The 24,633-nt window shown below is 42.6% G+C and overlaps 1 protein-coding gene across 1 annotated transcript in view; it reads left to right on the forward strand.

The window, feature by feature from the left end:
- Positions 1–24,633, forward strand: part of BRWD3 (bromodomain and WD repeat domain containing 3) — a 466,754-nt gene that overhangs the window by 304,867 nt on the left and 137,254 nt on the right. Inside the window, exons 35-38 of the mRNA XM_053715025.1 lie at positions 16,322–16,462; positions 16,575–16,727; positions 19,536–19,688; positions 19,720–19,762. Of these exons, the coding sequence (XP_053571000.1) occupies positions 16,322–16,462; positions 16,575–16,727; positions 19,536–19,688; positions 19,720–19,762 (490 nt within the window). The remainder of the gene's footprint in view (positions 1–16,321; positions 16,463–16,574; positions 16,728–19,535; positions 19,689–19,719; positions 19,763–24,633) is intronic.

Consider the following 24,633-nt stretch of genomic DNA (forward strand, 5'->3'; position numbering starts at 1 on the left):
CTATCTCTTTGGCTCGAAGAGTTTCTGAGTTATCTGCTTTACAGTGTGACTCACCTTACCTTGTTTTCCATGCAGATAAGGTGGTTTTGTGTACCAAACCTGGATTCCTTCCTAAGGTTGTTTCTAATAGGAATATCAATCAGGAAATATTTGTTCCTTCACTGTGTCCTAATCCTTCATCAAAGAAGGAACGTCTGTTGCACAATCTTGATGTGGTTCGTGCTGTAAAGTTCTACTTACAAGCAACTAAAGATTTCTCTTGTTAAGTGTATTCAGTCCACGGGTCATCCATTACTTATGGGATATATTCCCTTCCCAACAGGAAGTTGCAAGAGGATCACCCAAAGCAGAGCTGCTATATAGCTCCTATAGCTCCTTCCCTCACATGTCATATCCAGTCATTCTCTTGCAACTCTCAAAATAGATGGAGGTCGCGAGAGGAGAGTGGTATTTTATACTTAATTATTTCTTCAATCAAAAGTTTGTTATTTTTAAATGGCACCGGAGTGTGCTGTTTTTTTTTCTCAGGCAGTATTTGGAAGAAGAATATGCCTGTGTTTTCTATGCTCTTAGCAGAAGTAACTAAGATCCACTGGCTGTTCTCGCACTTTCTGAGGAGTGGGGTAACTTCAGAAAGGGAATAGCGTGCGGGGTCCCCTGCAAATAAGGTATGTGCAGTAAAATATTTTTCTAAGGAATGGAATTGACTAAGAAAATACTGCTGATACCGATACCGATGTAAGAACAGCCTTAAATGCAGTGGAAGTGACTGGTATCAGGCTGATTAATGTATATACAGTAAAGTAATTTTCTAGGAATGGAATTTGACTAAGAAAATGCTGCTATTACTGAAGTAATGTAATAAGTCTTAAATGCAGTAGAAGGACTGGTATCAGGCTTATCAATAGAGATACATACTCTTTAAAAAATAAAAGAAAAAATGTTTAAAACAGTTGCTGGCATGTTTAATCGTTTTTGTGAGGTACTTTGGTGATAAAATTTATTGGGGCATGAATTTTCCACATGGCTGACTTATATTTCTGCATGGAAACCGTTAACTGAGGCTTTCCACTGTTGTAATATGAGTGGGAGGGGCCTATTTTAGCGCATTTTTGCGCAGTAAAAATTCAGTCTCTGTCTTCCTGTTTCTTCCTGCATGACACAGGACGTCTCTAGAGAGCTCAGGGTACTTCAAAAGTCATTTTGAGGGAGGTAATCAGTCACAGCAGACCTGTGACAGTGTGTTTGACTGTGTTAAAAAACGTTTTTTTCTATATTATTATCCGTTTTGGGTATTAAGGGGTTAATCATCCATTTGCAAGTGGGTGCAATGCTCTGCTAACTTAATACATTTACTGTGAAAATTTGGTTGCTATAACTGATTTGGTTCATTGTTATTTCAACTGTGACAATTTTTTTGTGCTTCTTAAGGCGCAGTAACGTTTTATTTAGTGCTTGTAAATTTATTTCAAAGTGTTTTCCAAGCTTGCTAGTCTCATTGCTAGTCTGTTTAAACATGTCTGACACAGATGAATCTGTTTGTTCATTATGTTTGAAGGCCAGTGTGGAGCCCCATAGAAATATGTGTACTAAATGTATTGATTTCACTTTAAATAATAAAGGTCAGTCTTTATCTATAAAAGAATTATCACCAGATGACGAGGGGGAAGTTATGCCGACTAACTCTCCTCACGTGTCAGTACCTTCGCCTCCCGCTCAGGAGGCGCGTGATATTGTGGCGCCAAGTACATCAGGGACGCCCATACAAATCACTTTACAAGACATGGCCACTATTATGAATAATAACCTGACAGAAGTATTATCTAAATTGCCAGAATTAAGAGGCAAGCGCGATAGCTCTGGGATAAGGACAGAGCGCGCTGGGGCTGTGAGAGCCATGTCTGATACTGCGTCACAGTTTGCAGAACATGAGGACGGAGAGCTTCATTCTGTGGGTGATGGATCTGATCCAGGGAAACCGGATTCAGAGATTTCTAATTTTAAATTTAAGCTTGAGAACCTCCGTGTATTGCTTGGGGAGGTTTTAGCGGCTCTGAATGACTGTAATACAGTTGCAATTCCAGAGAAATTATGTAGGCTGGATAGATACTATGCGGTGCCGGTGTGTACTGATGTTTTTCCTATACCTAAAAGGCTTACAGAAATTATTAGCAAGGAGTGGGATAGACCTGGTGTGCCCTTTTCCCCACCTCCTATATTTAGGAAAATGTTTCCAATAGACGCCACTACACGGGACTTATGGCAAACGGTCCCCAAGGTGGAGGGAGCAGTTTCTACTTTAGCTAAGCGTACCACTATCCCAGTGGAGGATAGTTGTGCTTTTTCGGATACAATGGATAAAAAATTAGAAGGTTACCTTAAGAAAATGTTTGTTCAACAAGGTTTTATCTTACAGCCCCTTGCATGCATTGCGCCTGTCACTGCTGCTGCGGCATTCTGGTTTGAGTCTCTAGAAGAGGCCATTCACTCAGCTCCATTGGATGAAATCATGGACAAGCTTAAAGCACTTAAGCTAGCTAATGCATTCGTTTCTGATGCCATTGTACATTTAACTAAACTAACGGCTAAGAACTCCGGATTCGCCATCCAGGCGCGCAGAGCGCTATGGCTTAAATCCTGGTCAGCTGACGTGACTTCTAAATCTAAATTGCTTAATATTCCTTTCAAGGGGCAAACCTTATTCGGGCCCGGCTTGAAAGAAATTATCGCTGACATTACTGGAGGTAAGGGTCATACCCTTCTTCAGGACAGGGCCAAATCAAAGGCCAAACAGTCTAATTTTCGTGCCTTTCGAAACTTCAAGGCAGGAGCAGCATCAACTTCCTCAGCTCCAAAACAGCAAGGAACTGTTGCTCGTTACAGACAGGCCTGGAAAAATAATCAGTCCTGGAACAAGGGCAAGCAGGCCAGAAAACCTACTACTGCCCCTAAGACAGCATGAAGGGATTGCCCCCTATCCGGAAACGGATCTAGTGGGGGGCAGACTTTCTCTCTTCGCCCAGGGGTGGGCAAGAGATGTCCAGGATCCCTGGGCGTTGGAGATCATATCCCAGGGATATCTTCTGGACTTCAAAGCTTCTCCTCCACAAGGGAGATTTCATCTTTCAAGGTTATCAGCAAACCAAATAAAGAAAGAGGCATTTCTACGCTGTGTACAAGACCTCCTTATAATGGGGGTGATCCACCCAGTTTCGCGGACGGAACAAGGGCAAGGTTTTAACTCAAATCTGTTTGTGGTTCCCAAGAAAGAGGGAACCTTCAGACCTATCTTGGACCTAAAGATCTTAAACAAATTCCTAAGAGTTCCATCATTCAAAATGGAAACTATTCGAACCATCCTACCCATCGAACCATCCTACCCATGATCCAAGAGGGTCCACAGTGGACTTAAAGGATGCCTACCTTCACATACCGATTCACAAAGATCATTATCGGTACCTAAGATTTGCCTTCCTAGACAAGCATTACCAGTTTGTAGCTCTTCCCTTCGGGTTAGCTACGGCCCCAAGAATCTTTACAAAGGTTCTGGGCTCACTTCTGGCAGTTCTACGACCGCGAGGCATAGCGGTGGCTCCGTATCTAGACGACATCCTGATACAGGCATCAAGCTTTCAAATTGCCAAGTCTCATACAGAGATAGTTCTGGCATTTCTGAGGTCGCATGGGTGGAAGGTGAACGTGGAAAAGAGTTCTCTATCACCACTCACAAGAGTCTCCTTCCTAGGGACTCTTATAGATTCGGTAGAGATGAAAATTTACCTGACGGAGTCCAGGTTGTCAAAACTTCTAAATGCTTGCCGTGTCCTTCATTCCATTCCACGCCCGTCAGTGGCTCAGTGCATGGAAGTAATCGGCTTAATGGTAGCGGCAATGGACATAGTGCCATTTGCGCGCCTGCATCTCAGACCGCTGCAATTATGCATGCTAGGTCAGTGGAATGGGGATTACTCAGATTTGTCCCCTCTACTAAATCTGGATCAAGAAACCAGAGATTCTCTTCTCTGGTGGCTTTCTCGGGTCCATCTGTCCAAGGGCATGACCTTTCGCAGGCCAGACTGGACGATTGTAACAACAGATGCCAGCCTTCTAGGTTGGGGCGCAGTCTGGAACTCCCTGAAGGCTCAGGGATCGTGGACTCAGGAGGAGAAACTCCTCCCAATAAATATTCTGGAATTAAGAGCAATATTCGAGGCTCTTCTAGCTTGGCCTCAGTTAGCAACACTGAGGTTCATCAGATTTCAGTCGGACAACATCACGACTGTGGCTTACATCAACCATCAAGGGGGAACCAGGAGTTCCCTAGCGATGTTAGAAGTCTCAAAGATAATTCGCTGGGCAGAGTTTCACTCTTGCCACCTGTCAGCGATCCACATCCCAGGCGTGGAGAACTGGGAGGCGGACTTTCTAAGTTGCCAGACCTTTCATCCGGGGGAGTGGGAACTTCATCCGGAGGTGTTCGCTCAACTGATTCGTCGTTGGGGCAAACCAGAACTGGATCTCATGGCGTCTCGCCAGAACGCCAAGCTTCCTCGTTACGGATCCAGGTCCAGAGACCCGGGAGCGGCGCTGATAGATGCTCTAGCAGCCCCTTGGGTCTTCAACATGGCTTATGTGTTTCCACCATTTCCGCTGCTGCCTCGACTGATTGCCAAGATCAAACAGGATAGAGCATCGGTGATTCTGATAGCGCCTGTGTGGCCACGCAGGACCTGGTATGCAGACCTAGTGGACATGTCGTCCTGTCCACCATGGTCTCTACCTCTGAGGCAGGACCTTCTAATTCAGGGTCCTTTCAACCATCCAAATCTAATTTCTCTGAGGCTGACTGCATGGAGATTGAACGCTTGATCCTATCCAAGCGTGGCTTCTCAGAGTCAGTTATTGATACTTTAATACAGGCTCGGAAGCCTGTTACCAGAAAAATCTATCATAAGATATGGCGTAAATACTTATATTGGTGCGAATCCAAGAGTTACTCATGGAGTAAGGTTAGGATTCCTAGGATATTGTCCTTTCTACAAGAGGGTTTGGAAAAGGGCTTATCTGCTAGTTCGTTGAAGGGACAGATTTCTGCTCTGTCTATTCTTTTGCACAAGCGTCTGGCAGAAGTTCCAGACATCCAGGCTTTTTGTCAGGCTTTGGCTAGGATTAAGCCTGTGTTTAAATCTGTTGCTCCTCCGTGGAGCTTAAACTTGGTTCTTAAAGTTCTTCAGGGTGTTCCGTTTGAACCCCTTCATTCCATTGATATTAAGCTTTTATCTTGGAAAGTTCTGATTTTGATGGCTATTTCCTCGGCTCGAAGAGTCTCTGAGTTATCTGCTTTACATTGTGATTCTCCTTATCTGGTTTTCCATTCAGACAAGGTAGTTCTGCGTACTAAACCTGGGTTTTTACCTAAGGTAGTTTCTAACAGGAATATCAATCAAGAGATTGTTGTCCCATCATTGTGCCCTAATCCTTCTTCAAAGAATGAACGTCTTTTGCATAATCTGGATGTAGTCAGTGCCCTGAAATTCTATTTACAGGCAACTAAAGATTTTCGTCAAACTTCTTCCCTGTTTGTTGTTTATTCTGGACAGAGGAGAGGTCAAAAAGCTTCCACAACCTCTCTCTCTTTTTGGCTTCGTAGTATAATACGTTTAGCCTATGAGACTGCTGGACAGCAGCCCCCTGAAAGAATTACAGCTCATTCTACTAGAGCTGTGGCTTCCACCTGGGCCTTTAAGAATGAGGCCTCTGTTGAACAGATTTGCAAGGCTGCGACTTGGTCTTCGCTTCACACCTTTAAGAAATTTTACAAATTTGACACTTTTGCTTCTTCGGAGGCTGTTTTTGGGAGAAAGGTTCTACAGGCAGTGGTTCCTTCCGTTTAAGTTCCTGCCTTGTCCCTCCCTTCATCCGTGTACTTAGCTTTGGTATTGGTATCCCATAAGTAATGGATGACCCGTGGACTGAATACACTTAACAAGAGAAAACATAATTTATGCTTACCTGATAAATTTATTTCTCTTGTAGTGTATTCAGTCCACGGCCCGCCCTGTCTTTTTAAGGCAGATCTAAATTTTAATTAAAACTTCAGTCACCACTGCACCCTATGGTTTCTCCTTTCTTGTCTTGTTTCGGTCGAATGACTGGATATGACATGTGAGGGGAGGTCCTTTGGGTGATTGGGTGATCCTCTTGCAACTTCCTGTTGGGAAGGGAATATATCCCATAAGTAATGGATGACCCGTGGACTGAATACACTACAAGAGAAATAAATTTATCAGGTAAGCATAAATTATGTTTTCCGTCAAACATCTTCATTGTTTGTTGTTTACTCTGGTAAGCGGAGAGGTCAAAAGGCTACGGCTACCTCTTTCTTTTTGGCTGAAAAGCATAATCCGTTTGGCTTATGAGACTGCTGGCCAGCAGCCTCCTGAAAGAATTACTGCTCATTCTACTAGAGCAGTGGCTTCCATATGGGCTTTTAAAAATGAGGCTTCTGTTGAACAGATTTGTAAGGCGGCGACTTGGTCTTCGCTTCATACTTTTTCCAAATTTTCCAAATTCGATACTTTTGCTTCTTCATGGCTATTTTTGGGAGAAAGGTTCTACAAGCAGTGGTGCCTTCCGTTTAAGGTGCCTGTCTTGTCCCTCCCTTCATCCGTGTCCTAAAGCTTTGATATTGGTATCCCACAAGTATGGATGAATCCGTGGACTTGATACATCTTACAAGAGAAAACAGAATTTATGCTTACCTGATAAATTTCTTTCTCTTGTGATGTATCGAGTCCATGGCCCGCCCTGTCTGTTTAAGACAGGTAGTATATTTTTATTTTAAAAACTTCAGTCACCTCTGCACCCTATAGTTTCTCCTTTTTCTTCCTAGCCTTCGGTCGAATGACTGGGGGGGTGGAGCTAAGGGAGGAGCTATATAGACAGCTCTGCTGTGGGTGCTCTCTTTGCCACTTCCTGTTAGGAAGGAGAATATCCCACAAGTATGGATGAATCCGTGGACTCGATACATCACAAGAGAAAGAAATTTATCAGGTAAGCATAAATTCTGTTTTTATTGTGATCTCATGAGATTTCACTGAAATCTTACGAGATTTGATAGTACACTTCCTTAGACTGAATATGTAAATGACATGATTGTTCCTGCACATGACAGATGCACGCTCCCTTGCAAGTCCTGGGACTAGCATCCTAATTTGCGGCTGAAAATCCCTTTGCAATGGGGTCAGTGGCGTCACTAGGGTTGGTGTCACCCGGTGCGGTAAGTTATGGTGTCACTCCCCCCCCAGAAAGCAGACACACACAAAAACACAGGCACAAACACATACAAACACTCAGACACACTTAAAAACACACTCAGATGCACACACTAACACTCGGAAACACACTCAGACACACACACAAAAACACACACACAAAAACACACACACAAAAACACTGAGACACGCACACAAAAACTCAGACACGCACACAAAAACTCAGACACGCACACATACACAATATGTAAACTGCACTGCATTAATTATAAAGCTCATGCCTAGAGCTGCTCCCCGGCTCAGAAGAAAAGGTTTAGGCACGCAAACTATGAAAATTCTGCTCTCTGACTCTGTTCCAAGTCTGTCAGTGCACAGCCCCGGGCCGCGTGCCTACCGCTTCTTATGGCCAATCACCTCTGCTCTCTGCCCACCCCCGGACCCCCGCCCGCCCTCCCCTCCTACCTCTTCAGTGTGCACTTAGTGTACCGTGACCGTACCGGTCTGGTGGGCATCATACGTGGCTTCTTCACTTTAGAGACAGTGTTAGACAGTCATGCGGTCAGGTGCCAGGCATTCACCTCACGATTTCCCAGTTCCCGTTTAGAGAGACAGCACAGCAGTGAGTGACTCCACTGCTCCACACATCACTGAGCAGTGAGCACAGATAGGCAGGCAGGTTTAGGCTAGCAGTCCCCATTCCCACTAATGTTCACAAATGCCTGCCCCTCTAATAAAAAAAAAATCTATGCATCTCTACATGTATTTCCTTGAATTTCAATAAAATTTAAAAAAAAAATAATAATTTTTTGTGGCGTCACCCCCTGGAGGTTATCACCCAGGTGCGGCCCGCACCCTCCCCTAGTGACGCCACTGAATGGGGTATGGCTACTGAGGTAAAATATCCTCCTTTTCTCCAACATAGGTGTGTCCGGTCCACGGCGTCATCCTTACTTGTGGGATATTCTCTTCCCCAACAGGAAATGGCAAAGAGCCCAGCAAAGCTGGTCACATGATCCCTCCTAGGCTCCGCCTACCCCAGTCATTCTCTTTGCCGTTGTACAGGCAACATCTCCACGGAGATGGCTTAGAGTTTTTTAGTGTTTAACTGTAGTTTTTATTATTCAATCAAGAGTTTGTTATTTTGAAATAGTGCTGGTATGTACTATTTACTCAGAAACAGAAAAGAGATGAAGATTTCTGTTTGTATGAGGAAAATGATTTTAGCAACCGTAACTAAAATCCATGGCTGTTCCACACAGGACTGTTGAGAGCAATTAACTTCAGTTGGGGGAACAGTGTGCAGTCTCTTGCTGCTTGAGGTATGACACATTCTAACAAGACGATGTAATGCTGGAAGCTGTCATTTTCCCTATGGGATCCGGTAAGCCATGTTTATTACGATCATAAATAAGGGCTTCACAAGGGCTTATTAAGACTGTAGACTGTTTCTGGGCTAAATCGATTCATTATTAACACATATTTAGCCTTGAGGAATCATTTTATCTGGGTATTTTTGATATAATAATATCGGCAGGCACTGTATTAGACACCTTATTCCTTAGGGGCTTTCCCAAAGCTTAAGCAGAGCCTCATTTTCGCGCCGGTGTGGCGCACTTGTTTTTGAGAGGCATGGCATGCAGTCGCATGTGAGAGGAGCTCTGATACTTAGAAAAGACTTTCTGAAGGCGTCATTTGGTATCGTATTCCCCTTTGGGCTTGGTTGGGTCTCAGCAAAGCAGATACCAGGGACTGTAAAGGGGTTAAAGTTTAAAACGGCTCCGGTTCCGTTATTTTAAGGGTTAAAGCTTCCAAATTTGGTGTGCAATACTTTTAAGGCTTTAAGACACTGTGGTGAAAATTTGGTGAATTTTGAACAATTCCTTCATGTTTTTTCGCAATTGCAGTAATAAAGTGTGTTCAGTTTAAAATTTAAAGTGACAGTAACGGTTTTATTTTAAAACGTTTTTGTACTTTGTTATCAAGTTTATGCCTGTTTAACATGTCTGAACTACCAGATAGACTGTGTTCTGAATGTGGGGAAGCCAGAATTCCTATTCATTTAAATAAATGTGATTTATGTGATAATGACAATGATGCCCAAGATGATTCCTCAAGTGAGGGGAGTAAGCATGGTACTGCATCATTCCCTCCTTCGTCTACACGAGTCTTGCCCACTCAGGAGGCCCCTAGTACATCTAGCGCGCCAATACTCCTTACTATGCAACAATTAACGGCTGTAATGGATAATTCTGTCAAAAACATTTTAGCCAAAATGAACCCTTGTCAGCGTAAGCGTGGCTGCTCTGTTTTAGATACTGAAGAGCATGACGACGCTGATATTAATATCTCTGAAGGGCCCCTAACCCAGTCTGATGGGGCCAGGGAGGTTTTGTCTGAGGGAGAAATTACTGATTCAGGGAACATTTCTCAACAGGCTGAACCTGATGTGATTGCATTTAAATTTAAGTTGGAACATCTCCGCATTCTGCTTAAGGAGGTATTATCCACTCTGGATGATTGTGAAAAGTTGGTCATCCCAGAGAAACTATGTAAAATGGACAAGTTCCTAGAGGTGCCGGGGCTCCCAGAAGCTTTTCCTATACCCAAGCGGGTGGCGGACATTGTTAATAAAGAATGGGAAAGGCCCGGTATTCCTTTCGTCCCTCCCCCCATATTTAAAAAATTGTTTCCTATGGTCGACCCCAGAAAGGACTTATGGCAGACAGTCCCCAAGGTCGAGGGAGCGGTTTCCACTTTAAACAAACGCACCACTATACCCATAGAGGATAGTTGTGCTTTCAAAGATCCTATGGATAAAAAATTAGAAGGTTTGCTTAAAAAGATGTTTGTTCAGCAGGGTTACCTTCTACAACCAATTTCATGCATTGTCCCTGTCGCTACAGCCGCATGTTTCTGGTTCGATGAGCTGATAAAGACGCTCGATAGTGATTCTCCTCCTTATGAGGAGATTATGGACAGAATCAATGCTCTCAAATTGGCTAATTCTTTCACCCTAGACGCCACTTTGCAATTGGCTAGGTTAGCGGCTAAGAATTCTGGGTTTGCTATTGTGGCGCGCAGAGCGCTTTGGTTGAAATCTTGGTCGGCTGATGCGTCTTCCAAGAACAAGCTACTTAACATTCCTTTCAAGGGGAAAACGCTGTTTGGCCCTGACTTGAAAGAGATTATCTCTGATATCACTGGGGGTAAGGGCCACGCCCTTCCTCAGGATCGGCCTTTCAAGGCAAAAAATAGACCTAATTTTCGTCCCTTTCGTAAAAACGGACCAGCCCAAAGTGCTACGTCCTCTAAGCAAGAGGGTAATACTTCTCAAGCCAAGCCAGCTTGGAGACCAATGCAAGGCTGGAACAAGGGAAAGCAGGCCAAGAAACCTGCCACTGCTACCAAGACAGCATGAAATGTTGGCCCCCGATCCGGGACCGGATCTGGTGGGGGGCAGACTCTCTCTCTTCGCTCAGGCTTGGGCAAGAGATGTTCTGGATCCTTGGGCGCTAGAAATAGTCTCCCAAGGTTATCTTCTGGAATTCAAGGGACTTCCCCCAAGGGGGAGGTTCCACAGGTCTCAGTTGTCTTCAGACCACATAAAAAGACAGGCGTTCTTACATTGTGTAGAAGACCTGTTAAAAATGGGAGTGATTCATCCAGTTCCATTAAGAGAACAAGGGATGGGGTTCTACTCCAATCTGTTCATAGTTCCCAAAAAAGAGGGAACGTTCAGACCAATCTTAGATCTCAAGATCTTAAACAAGTTTCTCAAGGTTCCATCGTTCAAGATGGAAACCATTCGAACTATTCTTCCTTCCATCCAGGAAGGTCAATTCATGACCACGGTGGATTTAAAGGATGCGTATCTACATATTCCTATCCACAAGGAACATCATCGGTTCCTAAGGTTCGCATTCCTGGACAAACATTACCAGTTCGTGGCGCTTCCTTTCGGATTAGCCACTGCTCCAAGGATTTTCACAAAGGTACTAGGGTCCCTTCTAGCTGTGCTACGACCAAGGGGCGTTGCGGTAGTACCTTACTTGGACGACATTCTGATTCAAGCGTCGTCCCTTCCTCAAGCAAAGGCTCACACGGACATCGTCCTGGCCTTTCTCAGATCTCACGGATGGAAAGTGAACGTGGAAAAGAGTTCTCTATCCCCGTCAACAAGGGTTCCCTTCTTGGGAACAATTATAGACTCCTTAGAAATGAGGATTTTTCTGACAGAGGTCAGAAAAACAAAACTTCTAGACTCTTGTCGGATACTTCATTCCGTTCCTCTTCCTTCCATAGCTCAGTGCATGGAGGTGATCGGGCTGATGGTAGCGGCAATGGACATAGTTCCTTTTGCGCGCATTCATCTAAGACCATTACAACTGTGCATGCTCAGTCAGTGGAATGGGGACTATACAGACTTGTCTCCGAAGATACAAGTAAATCAGAGGACCAGAGACTCACTCCGTTGGTGGCTGTCCCTGGACAACCTGTCACAAGGGATGACATTCCGCAGACCAGAGTGGGTCATTGTCACGACCGACGCCAGTCTGATGGGCTGGGGCGCGGTCTGGGGACCCCTGAAAGCTCAGGGTCTTTGGTCTCGGGAAGAATCTCTTCTACCGATAAATATTCTGGAACTGAGAGCGATATTCAATACTCTCAAGGCCTGGCCTCAGCTAGCGAGGACCAAGTTCATACGGTTTCAATCAGACAACATGACAACTGTTGCGTACATCAACCATCAGGGGGGAACAAGGAGTTCCCTAGCGATGGAAGAAGTGACCAAAATCATTCTATGGGCGGAGTCTCACTCCTGCCACCTGTCTGCTATACACATCCCAGGAGTGGAAAATTGGGAAGCGGATTTTCTGAGTCGTCAGACATTGCATCCGGGGGAGTGGGAACTCCATCCGGAAATCTTTGCCCAAGTCACTCACCTGTGGGGCATTCCAGACATGGATCTGATGGCCTCTCGTCAGAACTTCAAAGTTCCTTGCTACGGGGCCAGATCCAGGGATCCCAAGGCGGCTCTAGTGGATGCACTAGTAGCACCTTGGACCTTCAAACTAGCTTATGTGTTCCCGCCATTTCCTCTCATCCCCAGGCTGGTAGCCAGGATCAATCAGGAGAGGGCGTCGGTGATCTTGATAGCTCCTGCGTGGCCACGCAGGACTTGGTATGCAGATCTGGTGAATATGTCATCGGCTCCACCTTGGAAGCTACCTTTGAGACGAGACCTTCTTGTTCAGGGTCCGTTCGAACATCCGAATCTGGTTTCACTCCAGCTGACTGCTTGGAGATTGAACGCTTGATTTTATCGAAGCGAGGATTCTCAGATTCTGTTATCGATACTCTTGTTCAGGCCAGAAAGCCTGTAACTAGAAAGATTTACCACAAAATTTGGAAAAAATATATCTGTTGGTGTGAATCTAAAGGATTCCCTTGGGACAAGGTTAAGATTCCTAGGATTCTATCCTTCCTTCAAGAAGGATTGGAAAAAGGATTATCTGCAAGTTCCCTGAAGGGACAGATTTCTGCCTTGTCGGTGTTACTTCACAAAAAGCTGGCAGCTGTGCCAGATGTTCAAGCCTTTGTTCAGGCTCTGGTTAGAATCAAGCCTGTTTACAAACCTTTGACTCCTCCTTGGAGTCTCAATTTAGTTCTTTCAGTTCTTCAGGGGGTTCCGTTTGAACCCTTACATTCCGTTGATATTAAGTTATTATCTTGGAAAGTTTTGTTTTTAGTTGCAATTTCTTCTGCTAGAAGAGTCTCAGAATTATCTGCTCTGCAGTGTTCTCCTCCTTATCTGGTGTTCCATGCAGATAAGGTGGTTTTACGTACTAAACCTGGTTTTCTTCCAAAAGTTGTTTCTAACAAAAACATTAACCAGGAGATTATCGTACCTTCTCTGTGTCCAAAACCAGTTTCAAAGAAGGAACGTTTGTTGCACAATTTGGATGTTGTTCGCGCTCTAAAATTCTATTTAGATGCTACAAAGGATTTTAGACAAACATCTTCCTTGTTTGTTGTTTATTCAGGTAAAAGGAGAGGTCAAAAAGCAACTTCTACCTCTCTCTCTTTTTGGATTAAAAGCATCATCAGATTGGCTTACGAGACTGCCGGACGGCAGCCTCCCGAAAGAATCACAGCTCATTCCACTAGGGCTGTGGCTTCCACATGGGCCTTCAAGAACGAGGCTTCTGTTGATCAGATATGTAGGGCAGCGACTTGGTCTTCACTGCACACTTTTACCAAATTTTACAAGTTTGATACTTTTGCTTCTTCTGAGGCTATTTTTGGGAGAAAGGTTTTGCAAGCCGTGGTGCCTTCCATTTAGGTGACCTGATTTGCTCCCTCCCTTCATCCGTGTCCTAAAGCTTTGGTATTGGTTCCCACAAGTAAGGATGACGCCGTGGACCGGACACACCTATGTTGGAGAAAACAGAATTTATGTTTACCTGATAAATTTCTTTCTCCAACGGTGTGTCCGGTCCACGGCCCGCCCTGGTTTTTTAATCAGGTCTGATAATTTATTTTCTTTAACTACAGTCACCACGGTACCATATGGTTTCTCCTATGCAAATATTCCTCCTTAACGTCGGTCGAATGACTGGGGTAGGCGGAGCCTAGGAGGGATCATGTGACCAGCTTTGCTGGGCTCTTTGCCATTTCCTGTTGGGGAAGAGAATATCCCACAAGTAAGGATGACGCCGTGGACCGGACACACCGTTGGAGAAAGAAATTTATCAGGTAAACATAAATTCTGTTTTTTACATAGAGATCTTCAGATGTTATTTTCTAGACCACTTTTTACAACTTTGCTGCATCACAAGTGCTATCATGTCTCTAAGACTGGCTGAAGTAAGGGAAATAAGAGATTTCCAAGATGGCAAAATAACAGGAGTAGGACGTGTGATGGTATGGGGCTCTTTGGTTGGATCCACAGTGTGTGTGTGTGTATATATATATATATATATATATATATATATATATATATATGTGTGTGTGTAAATTTCCATCACTAGGGTTTCTGCTTTGGAATACACACATATTGTTGATGTTAGTAAACTGTTTAAATACCAAGCTTTTCTTTCCTAGGATATGGTGAGTCCACGGAATAATCAATTACTAGTGGGAATATCACTCCTGTCCAGCAGGAGGAGGCAAAGAGCACTAAAGCAAAGCTGCTATATATGTCACTTCCCTTACCCATAATCCCCAGTCATTCTCTTTGCCTGCGGTGCAGGTGGAGGTGAAGTTTTGGACACCTCTCCCAGGGAACTTGATTTTGCAGACCTTCCTGGGTGATCGTAACCACGGATGCCAGCCTTCTAGGTTGGGGAGCAATTTGGGGGTCATTGAAGACACTCTGTCTTTGGACTTGAGAGGAGTCAGTTCTCCCTATAAACATTCTAGAACTGAGAACGATTTCCTATGCTCTACTGGCCTGGCCTGAGTTAGCCTTAGCCCGATTTATCAGGTTTCAGTCGGACAACATAACATCAGTAGCGTACATCAACCACCAGGGGGGAACTGGGAGTTCCTTGGCCATGACAGAGGTGGCCCGGATAACCCAGTGGGCGGAGTCTCACAACTGTTGTCTTTCTGCGATCCACATCCCAGGAGTGGACAATTGGCAGGTGGATTTTCTGAGCCGACAGACCTTTCATCCGGGAGAGTGGGAACTCCATCCGGAAGTATTTTCCAGTTTAATCCTCAATTGGGGGCAGCCAGAACTGGATCTCATGGCTTCTCGGCAGAATGCCAAGCTTCTGAGGTACGGCTCGAGGTCAAGGGATCCACAGGCTTTTTTGATAGATGCTCTGGCGGTCCCTTGGAATTTCAGTCTAGCTTACATATTTCCTCCGTTTGCTCTCCTGACAAGAGTCATTACTGTGTCACAAAATGATGTAGGTCTAAAAAGTGTCACAACCTGAAAAGTTTGGAAAGCTCTGCCTTAGATATTAAGATGTTATCTTGGAAGGTTTTGTTTCTTGTTGCTATTTCTTCTGCTTGGAGAGTTTCATAGTTTTGGAATTCTCGGCTCTTTGATTCTCCTTATCTTATTTTTCATTCTGATAAGGTGGTTCTACGTACTAAATTAGGTTTCCTACCTAAGGTTGTTTCAAACAAGAATATTTAGGAGATCATGGTTCTTCGTTTGTGTCCTAATCCTCCTCCTTCTAAGGAGCCTTTATTGCACAACCTAGATGTACATGCTTTGAAGTTTTATCTTCAGGCGACTAAGGACTTTCGTCAGTTTTTTGCTTTGTTTTTTTGTTTTTCTGGTAAGCGCAAGGGTCAGAAAGCTACGGCTACTTCTTTTTCTTTGGCTATGGAGTATTATTCGTTTGGCCTATGAGACTGCTGGACAGCAACCTCCAGAGAGAATCACGGCACATTCCACGAGGGCTGTTTTTTCTTCCTGGGCATTTAAAAATGAAGCTTCTGTGGAACAGATTTGCAAGGCTGAAACTTGGTCCTCTTTGCATACTTTTTCAAAGTTTTATACATTTGATACTTTTGCTGAGGCTTCTTTTGGGAGAAGGGTTCTTCAGGCAGTGGTACCTTATGTTTAGGTCTACCTGTCTTGTCCCTCCCTTATCTGTGTCCTCTAGCTTGGGTATTGATTCCCACTAGTAATTGATGATTGGACTCACCATATCTTAGGAAAGAAAACATAATGTATGCTTACCTGATAAATTTATTTATTTCCGGATATGGTGAGTCCACGGCCCACCCTTTATTTAAGACAGTTATTTTTTCTAAAACCTCTGGCACCTCTACACTTTTGTGTAATCTTCTTTTTCCATTTTTCCTTTGGCTGAATGACTGGGGATTATGGGTAAGGGAAGTGACATATATAGCAGCTTTTGCTGTAGTGCTCTTTGCCTCCTCCTGCTGGCCAGGAGTGATATTCCCACTAGTAATTGATGATTCCGTGGACTCGCCATATCCGGAAATAAATACTTTTATCAGGTAAGCATAAATTGTTTTTTTAATTTTTACTTTTTTTCATTTTATTTGACTTTATATTGAAGGTAACCCGGCATTCTAAAAGACAACAGCTGATGGCCAATCCAAATGTATGGAAGGAGAAATGCAAAGAACTGTTGGACCTAATTTATGAACGTGAAGATTCTGAACCATTTAGGCAACCAGTTAATCGTCACTCATATCCTGTGAGTACACAAACATTAGATGTCTTTATTTGATTTTTATTAAAATGACTTCATTTTTGCCAATGCACAATGTTTTTAACAATAAAGCTAACATAGTAAAGATGCTCTGTAGGATTATCAGGATATCATTGAGAGCCCAATGGACTTCAGTGCTGTGAAAACAACTCTTGAAGCTGGAAATTACAATGACCCCTTGGAGTTTGGCAGAGATGTGCGTCTCATTTTTAGTAACTCCAAAGCATACACTCCTAACAAAAAATCTAGGGTAAGTGTCTGTAGTGATGTTGTAGTCTTTTTGTTTTAAATTTAAAAAAGTCTCTTTTACATAGAAAGTAAATTAAAGGAATAGTCTAGTCAAAATTAAAGTGATGGTAAAGTCATCTGTTGTGCAGTACATAATCCTTTTTCTTTTACCTTAACTAGCACATCGATGTGCTTATATAAATAAAAAACAATTTATTCACTCTGTAATGATGATTTTATTTCCCCTCCGTAGAGTTTTTTAAACAGCCTCTCTATAATTTTTTCACCGGTGCAGCTTTGATTGACAACGCTTTTAGCCAATCATCAGCTCACCATGCGCCCTATGTAAAATATGAACCGCACGCTCCCGGCATCTACACTAACTCTTTGCTACTTACTGCGCATGCGCACTTCTTACGCTAACTGCGCATTGCTATCTGAGAATACTCAGCTCCTGGTTTTTTTGCCCAAAAAATACTTACAATTATTTTATATATGAAGAGAGAAATTATTGATGGTAGAAATTAAAGCAAACATTGAAACATATAGACATCGAAAAATATCTGGCTGATGAGAGAAATGAAAGCAAACAGTGAATCATTACGAAAGGAATGATTTACTGTTTACTTACATCGGCTAAAACCAGGAGCTGAGTATTCTCAGATAGCAATGCGCAGTTAGCGTAAGAAGTGCGCATGCGCAGTAAGTAGCAAAGAGTTAGTGTAGATGCCGGGAGCGTGCGGTTCATATTTTACATAGGGCGCATGGTGAGCTGATGATTGGCTAAAAGCGTTGTCAATCAAAGCTGCACCGGTGAAAAAATTATAGAGAGGCTGTTTAAAAAAACTCTACGGAGGGGAAATAAAATCATCATTACAGAGTGAATAAATTGTTTTTTATTTATATAAGCACATCGATGTGCTAGTTAAGGTAAAAGAAAAAGGATTATGTACTGCACAACAGATGACTTTACCATCACTTTAAACTTTCATGATTTAGATAGAGCATGCACATTTAAGCAACTTTCTAATTTACTCCTATTTCCATTTTACTGTGTTCTCTTGTTATATTTATTTGAATTTATGCTTAGTAGCTAGCCCATTTTTGGTTCAGCACCTGGGTAGCGCTTGCTGATTGGTGGCTACATTTAGACACCAATCAGAAAGTGCTACCCGTCCTGAACCAAAAATGGGCCGGCTCCTATGCTTACATGCTTGCTTTTTCAAATATATATAGCAAGAGAATGAAGAAAAATTGATAAAAGGAGTCAATTTGAAAGTTGTTTAAAATTGCATGCTCTATCTGTATCATGAAAGTTAAATTTTGACTAAAATATTCCTTTTTAACATGTTGCAGCTAGTCTACAACAGTTTTTTTTATTATTAAATGGACAGTGTACTGTAAAACTGGTTTCCCCTTAATGTGTTCCAAATGACTTGTTATACCAGCTGCAGGGTCTAAAATGTATGAGAAATTATTTCTTCATCTTAATTTTTATAAATTAATTAAATAGCTGGATTTGCCCTTAGAAACCACAACCCATCAAAATATGCTATGCTAAATTTGCAGACAGATAAGACATCTTCATATTATAACTCAAATTCTTCCCTTTATCTCTGTCTCCATACAATACTTAGAATTAACAATAGAAAATGAACATTTTATAACTTTTTCACACCCCACTGGGAGTGTAATTTCTGCTGACTGTGTTTACATAGCTTGTCAATAGCATATACTTTAAGTATAGAGACTTTCAGTATAGATAAGAATACCACAGGCTAAATCCGCCTGAAAAACGTGTGCTTTAGTTTTTAATTGATTATTGTCTTTTTTTTTTTTATTTTTTTTTATTTTATACAAAAATAACCTAAATATATTTAATATAGAAGCCAAACATTGTAGGATATTATGTCTCCTCACTCTGAGAAACTTTATTTCAGGGTGTAAAATTACCAAAAAAACCCTAAAACAATTCTGTTGATGTTAAGACTGCTTCAGCGCAGGGTAAATTTATCTCAGTCATGTAGAACCATACCTGTCACCTAGATTCAGAAGTAGTAGGATCACTCTACATACCCTACCCTATTTCTCTCCACAGAAGTGCTTCTTTTGTTGGAGGTGCAATAGCGCATTTCTTCTTGTAGAATTCTAACACCTTTATAACAATTAGTTGTCTTTTAAACCCAGGTAATTGTCTATCAGGCAGCCTTTTGGTTACTGATATGCCTTCCATAAGGTAATTATTTGCTTTTGTCCAGAACTGTCATGAAGAACATGAAAAAAAACAGGATTTCTGTACTTACTATTAAATCCCTTTATTCACTTTCTGAGTGACCACACATGGAGACCCACCCTTCCTGGATCAGTAGTGGTATTTTTTTTCAAAATTGGCCTTCCTCTTCTTCTCCATCTTTCTACTTCGAAAAAAACGGAATAGAGAAGGCCAGTATGGGATTTCTCTTGTTCAATGTGTTATGACATTGTTTATATTCTACTGGACAGTTACCTGGTTCAAATGTTGCCACTCAGAATGTGAAGAAAGCGTTCTAATGGTGAGTTTAATATGTATTACTATTACCAGATCGTTAAATGCTTTTTTGCAGGATTTAATAGTCAAGGAAGAAAAATTTCTCTATAATTATAGGACAGTTCATTGCATTACAACGTACACATGCTTACGTTTTTCTAGATATGATTATGCCATAATATTCTGACACGTGTTTACACTTTAATAAATATTATGTAGTTATATCCAGACTTATATTTAGGGTTAATTTTAGTAACATTGTAAAGTGAGCCTATTAATTACTGTTCAACATTATTTTCCTAGATCTACAGTATGACACTTAGGTTATCTGCTTTATGTGAGACCTACATAAAAAATATTTTATCGGACTACGATTTAGCCATGCAACTCCAGCAGCAGAAGAGGCGAAAATATCGGAAAAGAATACGTAGCAGCAGCAGTAGTTCTAGCTCCAGCAGTAGGGCGCAAGTACCTTCTCACATATCTCAAGCAAATCATTACTCGGTCTAGGAGTAACTCCTCTTCTCAAAGTAAGCTTCACAAAGTAAAACTATGCCTTAGTTTAAAAATGAAGTTTAAAGGGACAATAAAATTGAATATAATGCTATATCAATGGGGTTTTTTCTGGCTTTGCTGTAAGATACCTGAAAATTGTGCTTGTTCCGTTTCACCCAGCAAGATTGTAGCCCACATGTCCTTTTTCTTATGAACCAGCATATATATATGTGTTCATTTTTCAACACAATACTAATGTTTTAACTTAGTAAGAGTTCAGAAATCACAGCTTTCATGCATCTTGGCATGCTCTCCATGAGTCTTTCACATTTCTGTTGGGTGACGTGCCACTCCTGGCGCAAAAATTCAAGCATCCTGGCTTTGTTTGATGGCCTGTGATGACCCATCTTCCTCTTGATCACATTTCAGAGGTTTTCAGGTTTGGATATTGGGCTGGCCATAACAGCGTCTTCATCTGGTATTCCACCATTCACACCTGGCTGTGTGTCATGGAGCATTGTCCTGCTAGAAAAAAACTATTCTCAGAGTTGAGAGACATTGTCAGACAGAAGCAAGCATGTTTTTCCCCCCCCTCCTTTCTTCCAGAATAACTTTATATGTGGCTTGATTCAGGTCATTAATGATCCTCTACCAAATTTCAGTGTGTGGAAGACGCTGTGGATTCTGTATGAAAAGATGACCTGGAATCGGGCAGATTTATCTTTGTGAAGGAAGCATAAATCAAGCCACGTACAAGGTTATCCTGCTCTAGCAATGTTCCCCAACTCTGAGGATTGTTTTTGCCAACAGAACAATCCTCCATACCACACAGCCAGGTCAATCAAGGTGTGGATGGAGGACCACCAGACCAAGACCCTATCATGGCCAGCCCAATCTCCAGACCTGAAAACCTCTGGAATATGATAAAGAGAAAAATGAATGGTCACAAGCCATCAAACAAAGCCAAGCTGCTTCAATTTTTGCACCAGGAATGGCATAAAGCTACCCAACAGTAATATGAAAGACTGGTGGATAGCATGCCAAGGTGCATGAAAGCTGTGATTCAACACCAGTGTTATTCCATGAAATTGATTTCTGAACTCTTGCTAAGATAAAACATTAGTTTCTTCTGTTAAGTGTGATCAGTCCACGGGTCATCATTACTTCTGGGATATTACTCCTCCCCAACAGGAAGTGCAAGAGGATTCACCCAGCAGAGCTGCATATAGCTCCTCCCCTCTACGTCACTCCCAGTCATTCTCTTGCACCCAACGACTAGATAGGATGTGTGAGAGGACTATGGTGATTATACTTAGTTTTATATCTTCAATCAAAAGTTTGTTATTTTAAAATAGCACCGGAGTGTGTTATTATCTCTCTGGCAGAGTTTGAAGAAGAATCTACCAGAGTTTTTGCTATGATTTTAGCCGGAGTAGTTACGATCATATTGCTGTTTCTCGGCCATCTGAGGAGAGGTAAACTTCAGATCAGGGGACAGCGGGCAGATGAATCTGCATAGAGGTATGTAGCAGCTTTTATTTTCTGACAATGGAATTGATGAGAAAATCCTGCCATACCGATATAATGTCATGTATGTATACTTTACACTTCAGTATTCTGGGGAATGGTACTTCACTAGAATTACACTGTAAGAAATACATAAAGCTGTTTAATAACTAGAAATTATGTTTAACGTTTTTGCTGGAATGTAAAATCGTTTTCATTTGCTGAGGTACTGAGTGAATAAATGTTTGGGCACTATTTTTCCACTTGGCAGTTGCTTAATCTTTTTTCTGACAGTTTCTGTTCTCTCTCACTACTGTGTGTGAGGGGGAGGGGCCGTTTTTTTGGCGCTTTTGCTACGCATCAGATATTTCAGTCAGCAACTCATTGTATTTCCTGCATGATCCGGTTCATCTCTACAGAGCTCAGGGGTCTTCAAAACTTATTTTGAGGGAGGTAATTTCTCTCAGCAGAGCTGTGAGAATTATAGTTGACTGAGATAAAAAACGTTTATTCTGTAATTTGTTTCCTGCTTTCAGAATTTATCTTTGCTAATGGGATTAAACCTTTGCTAAAGTTGTGTTGTTTACAAGGATTGAGGCTATAACTGTTTCAATTTATTAATTTTCAACTGTCATAGATCTTCTGTGCTTCTTAAAGGCACAGTACGTTTTTAATTTTATTCTAATTGAATTGTATTTCCAAGTTGCAAGTTTATTTGCTAGTGTGTTAAACATGTCTGATTCAGAGGATGATACCTGTGTCATTTGTTGCAATGCCAAAGTGGAGCCCAATAGAAATTTATGTACTAACTGTATTGATGCTACTTTAAATAAAAGTCAATCTGTACAAATTGAACAAATTTCACCAAACAACGAGGGGAGAGTTATGCCGACTAACTCGCCTCACGTGTCAGTACCTGCATCTCCCGCTCAGAGGGAGGTGCGTGATATTGTAGCGCCGAGTACATCTGGGCGGCCATTACAAATCACATTACAGGATATGGCTACTGTTATGACTGAGGTTTTGGCTAAATTACCAGAACTAAGAGGTAAGCGTGATCACTCTGGGGTGAGAACAGAGTGCGCTGATAATATTAGGGCCATGTCAGACACTGCGTCACAGGTGGCAGAACATGAGGACGGAGAACTTCATTCTGTGGGTGACGGTTCTGATCCAAACAGACTGGATTCAGATATTTCAAATTTTAAATTTAAACTGGAAAACCTCCGTGTATTACTAGGGGAGGTGTTAGCGGCTCTGAATGATTGTAACACAGTTGCAATACCAGAGAAAATGTGTAGGTTGGATAAATATTTTGCGGTACCGACGAGTACTGAGGTTTTTCCTATACCTAAGAGACTTACTGAAATTGTTACTAAGGAGTGGGATAGACCCGGTGTGCCGTTCTCACCCCCTCCGATATTTAGAAAAATGTTTCCAATAGACGCCACCACAAGGGACTTATGGCAAACGGTCCCTAAGGTGGAGGGAGCAGTTTCTACTTTAGCTAAGCGTACCACTATCCCGGTGGAGGATAGCTGTGCTTTTTCAGATCCAATGGATAAAAAGTTAGAGGGTTACCTTAAGAAAATGTTTGTTCAACAAGGTTTTATATTGCAACCCCTTGCATGCATTGCGCCGATCACGGCTGCAGCGGCATTCTGGATTGAGTCTCTGGAAGAGAACATTGGTTCAGCTACTCTGGACGACATTACGGACAGGCTTAGAGTCCTTAAACTAGCTAATTCATTCATTTCGGAGGCCGTAGTACATCTTACTAAACTTACGGCGAAGAATTCAGGATTCGCCATTCAAGCACGCAGGGCGCTGTGGCTAAAATCCTGGTCAGCTGATGTTACTTCTAAGTCTAAATTGCTTAATATACCTTTCAAAGGGCAGACCTTATTCGGGCCCGGGTTGAAAGAGATTATCGCTGACATTACAGGAGGTAAAGGCCATGCCCTGCCTCAGGACAAAGCCAAAGCTAAGGCTAGACAGTCTAATTTTCGTTCCTTTCGTAATTTCAAAGCAGGAGCAGCATCAACTTCCTCTGCACCAAAACAGGAAGGAGCTGTTGCTCGCTACAGGCAAGGCTGGAAACCTAACCAGTCCTGGAACAAGGGCAAGCAGACCAGGAAACCTGCTGCTGCCCCTAAAACAGCATGAATTGAGGGCCCCCGATCCGGGATCGGATCTAGTGGGGGGCAGACTTTCTCTCTTCGCCCAGGCTTGGGCAAGAGATGTTCAGGATCCCTGGGCGCTAGAGATAATATCTCAGGGATACCTTCTGGACTTCAAATACTCTCCTCCAAGAGAGAGATTTCATCTGTCAAGGTTGTCAACAATCCAGACAAAGAAAGAGGCGTTTCTACGCTGCGTACAAGAGCTCTTGTTAATGGGAGTAATCCATCCAGTTCCACGATCGGAACGGGGACAGGGGTTTTACTCAAATCTGTTTGTGGTTCCCAAAAAAGAGGGAACTTTCAGACCAATCCTGGACTTAAAGATCCTAAACAAATTCCTAAGAGTTCCATCGTTCAAGATGGAGACTATTCGGACAATTTTACCTATGATCCAAGAGGGTCAGTACATGACCACTGTAGATTTAAAAGATGCTTACCTTCACATACCGATTCACAAAGATCATTACCGGTACCTAAGGTTTGCCTTCCTAGACAGGCATTACCAGTTTGTGGCTCTTCCATTCGGATTGGCTACAGCTCCAAGAATCTTCACAAAGGTTCTGGGTGCTCTTCTGGCGGTACTAAGACCGCAGGGAATCTCGGTAGCTCCATACCTAGACGACATTCTGATACAAGCTTCAAGCTTTCAAACTGCCAAGTCTCATACAGAGTTAGTACTGGCATTTCTAAGGTCACATGGATGGAAGGTGAACGAAAAGAAAAGTTCACTCGTTCCACTCACAAGAGTTCCCTTCCTGGGGACTCTGATAGATTCTGTAGAAATGAAGATTTACCTGACAGAGGACAGGCTAACAAGACTTCAAAGTGCTTGCCGCACCCTTCATTCCATTCAACACCCGTCAGTGGCTCAATGCATGGAGGTAATCGGCTTAATGGTAGCGGCAATGGACATAGTACCCTTTGCACGCTTACACCTCAGACCATTGCAACTGTGCATGCTAAGTCAGTGGAATGGGGATTACTCAGACTTATCCCCTTCTCTGAATCTGGATCAAGAGACCAGAAATTCTCTTCTATGGTGGCTTTCTCGGCCACATCTGTCCAGGGGGATGCCATTCAGCAGACCAGACTGGACAATTGTAACAACAGACGCCAGCCTTCTAGGTTGGGGTGCCGTCTGGAATTCTCTGAAGGCTCAGGGACAATGGAGTCAGGAGGAGAGTCTCCTGCCAATAAACATTCTGGAATTGAGAGCA

This window comes from Bombina bombina, chromosome 1 (genome assembly GCF_027579735.1).
Source record: "Bombina bombina isolate aBomBom1 chromosome 1, aBomBom1.pri, whole genome shotgun sequence".
NCBI lineage: Eukaryota > Metazoa > Chordata > Amphibia > Anura > Bombinatoridae > Bombina > Bombina bombina.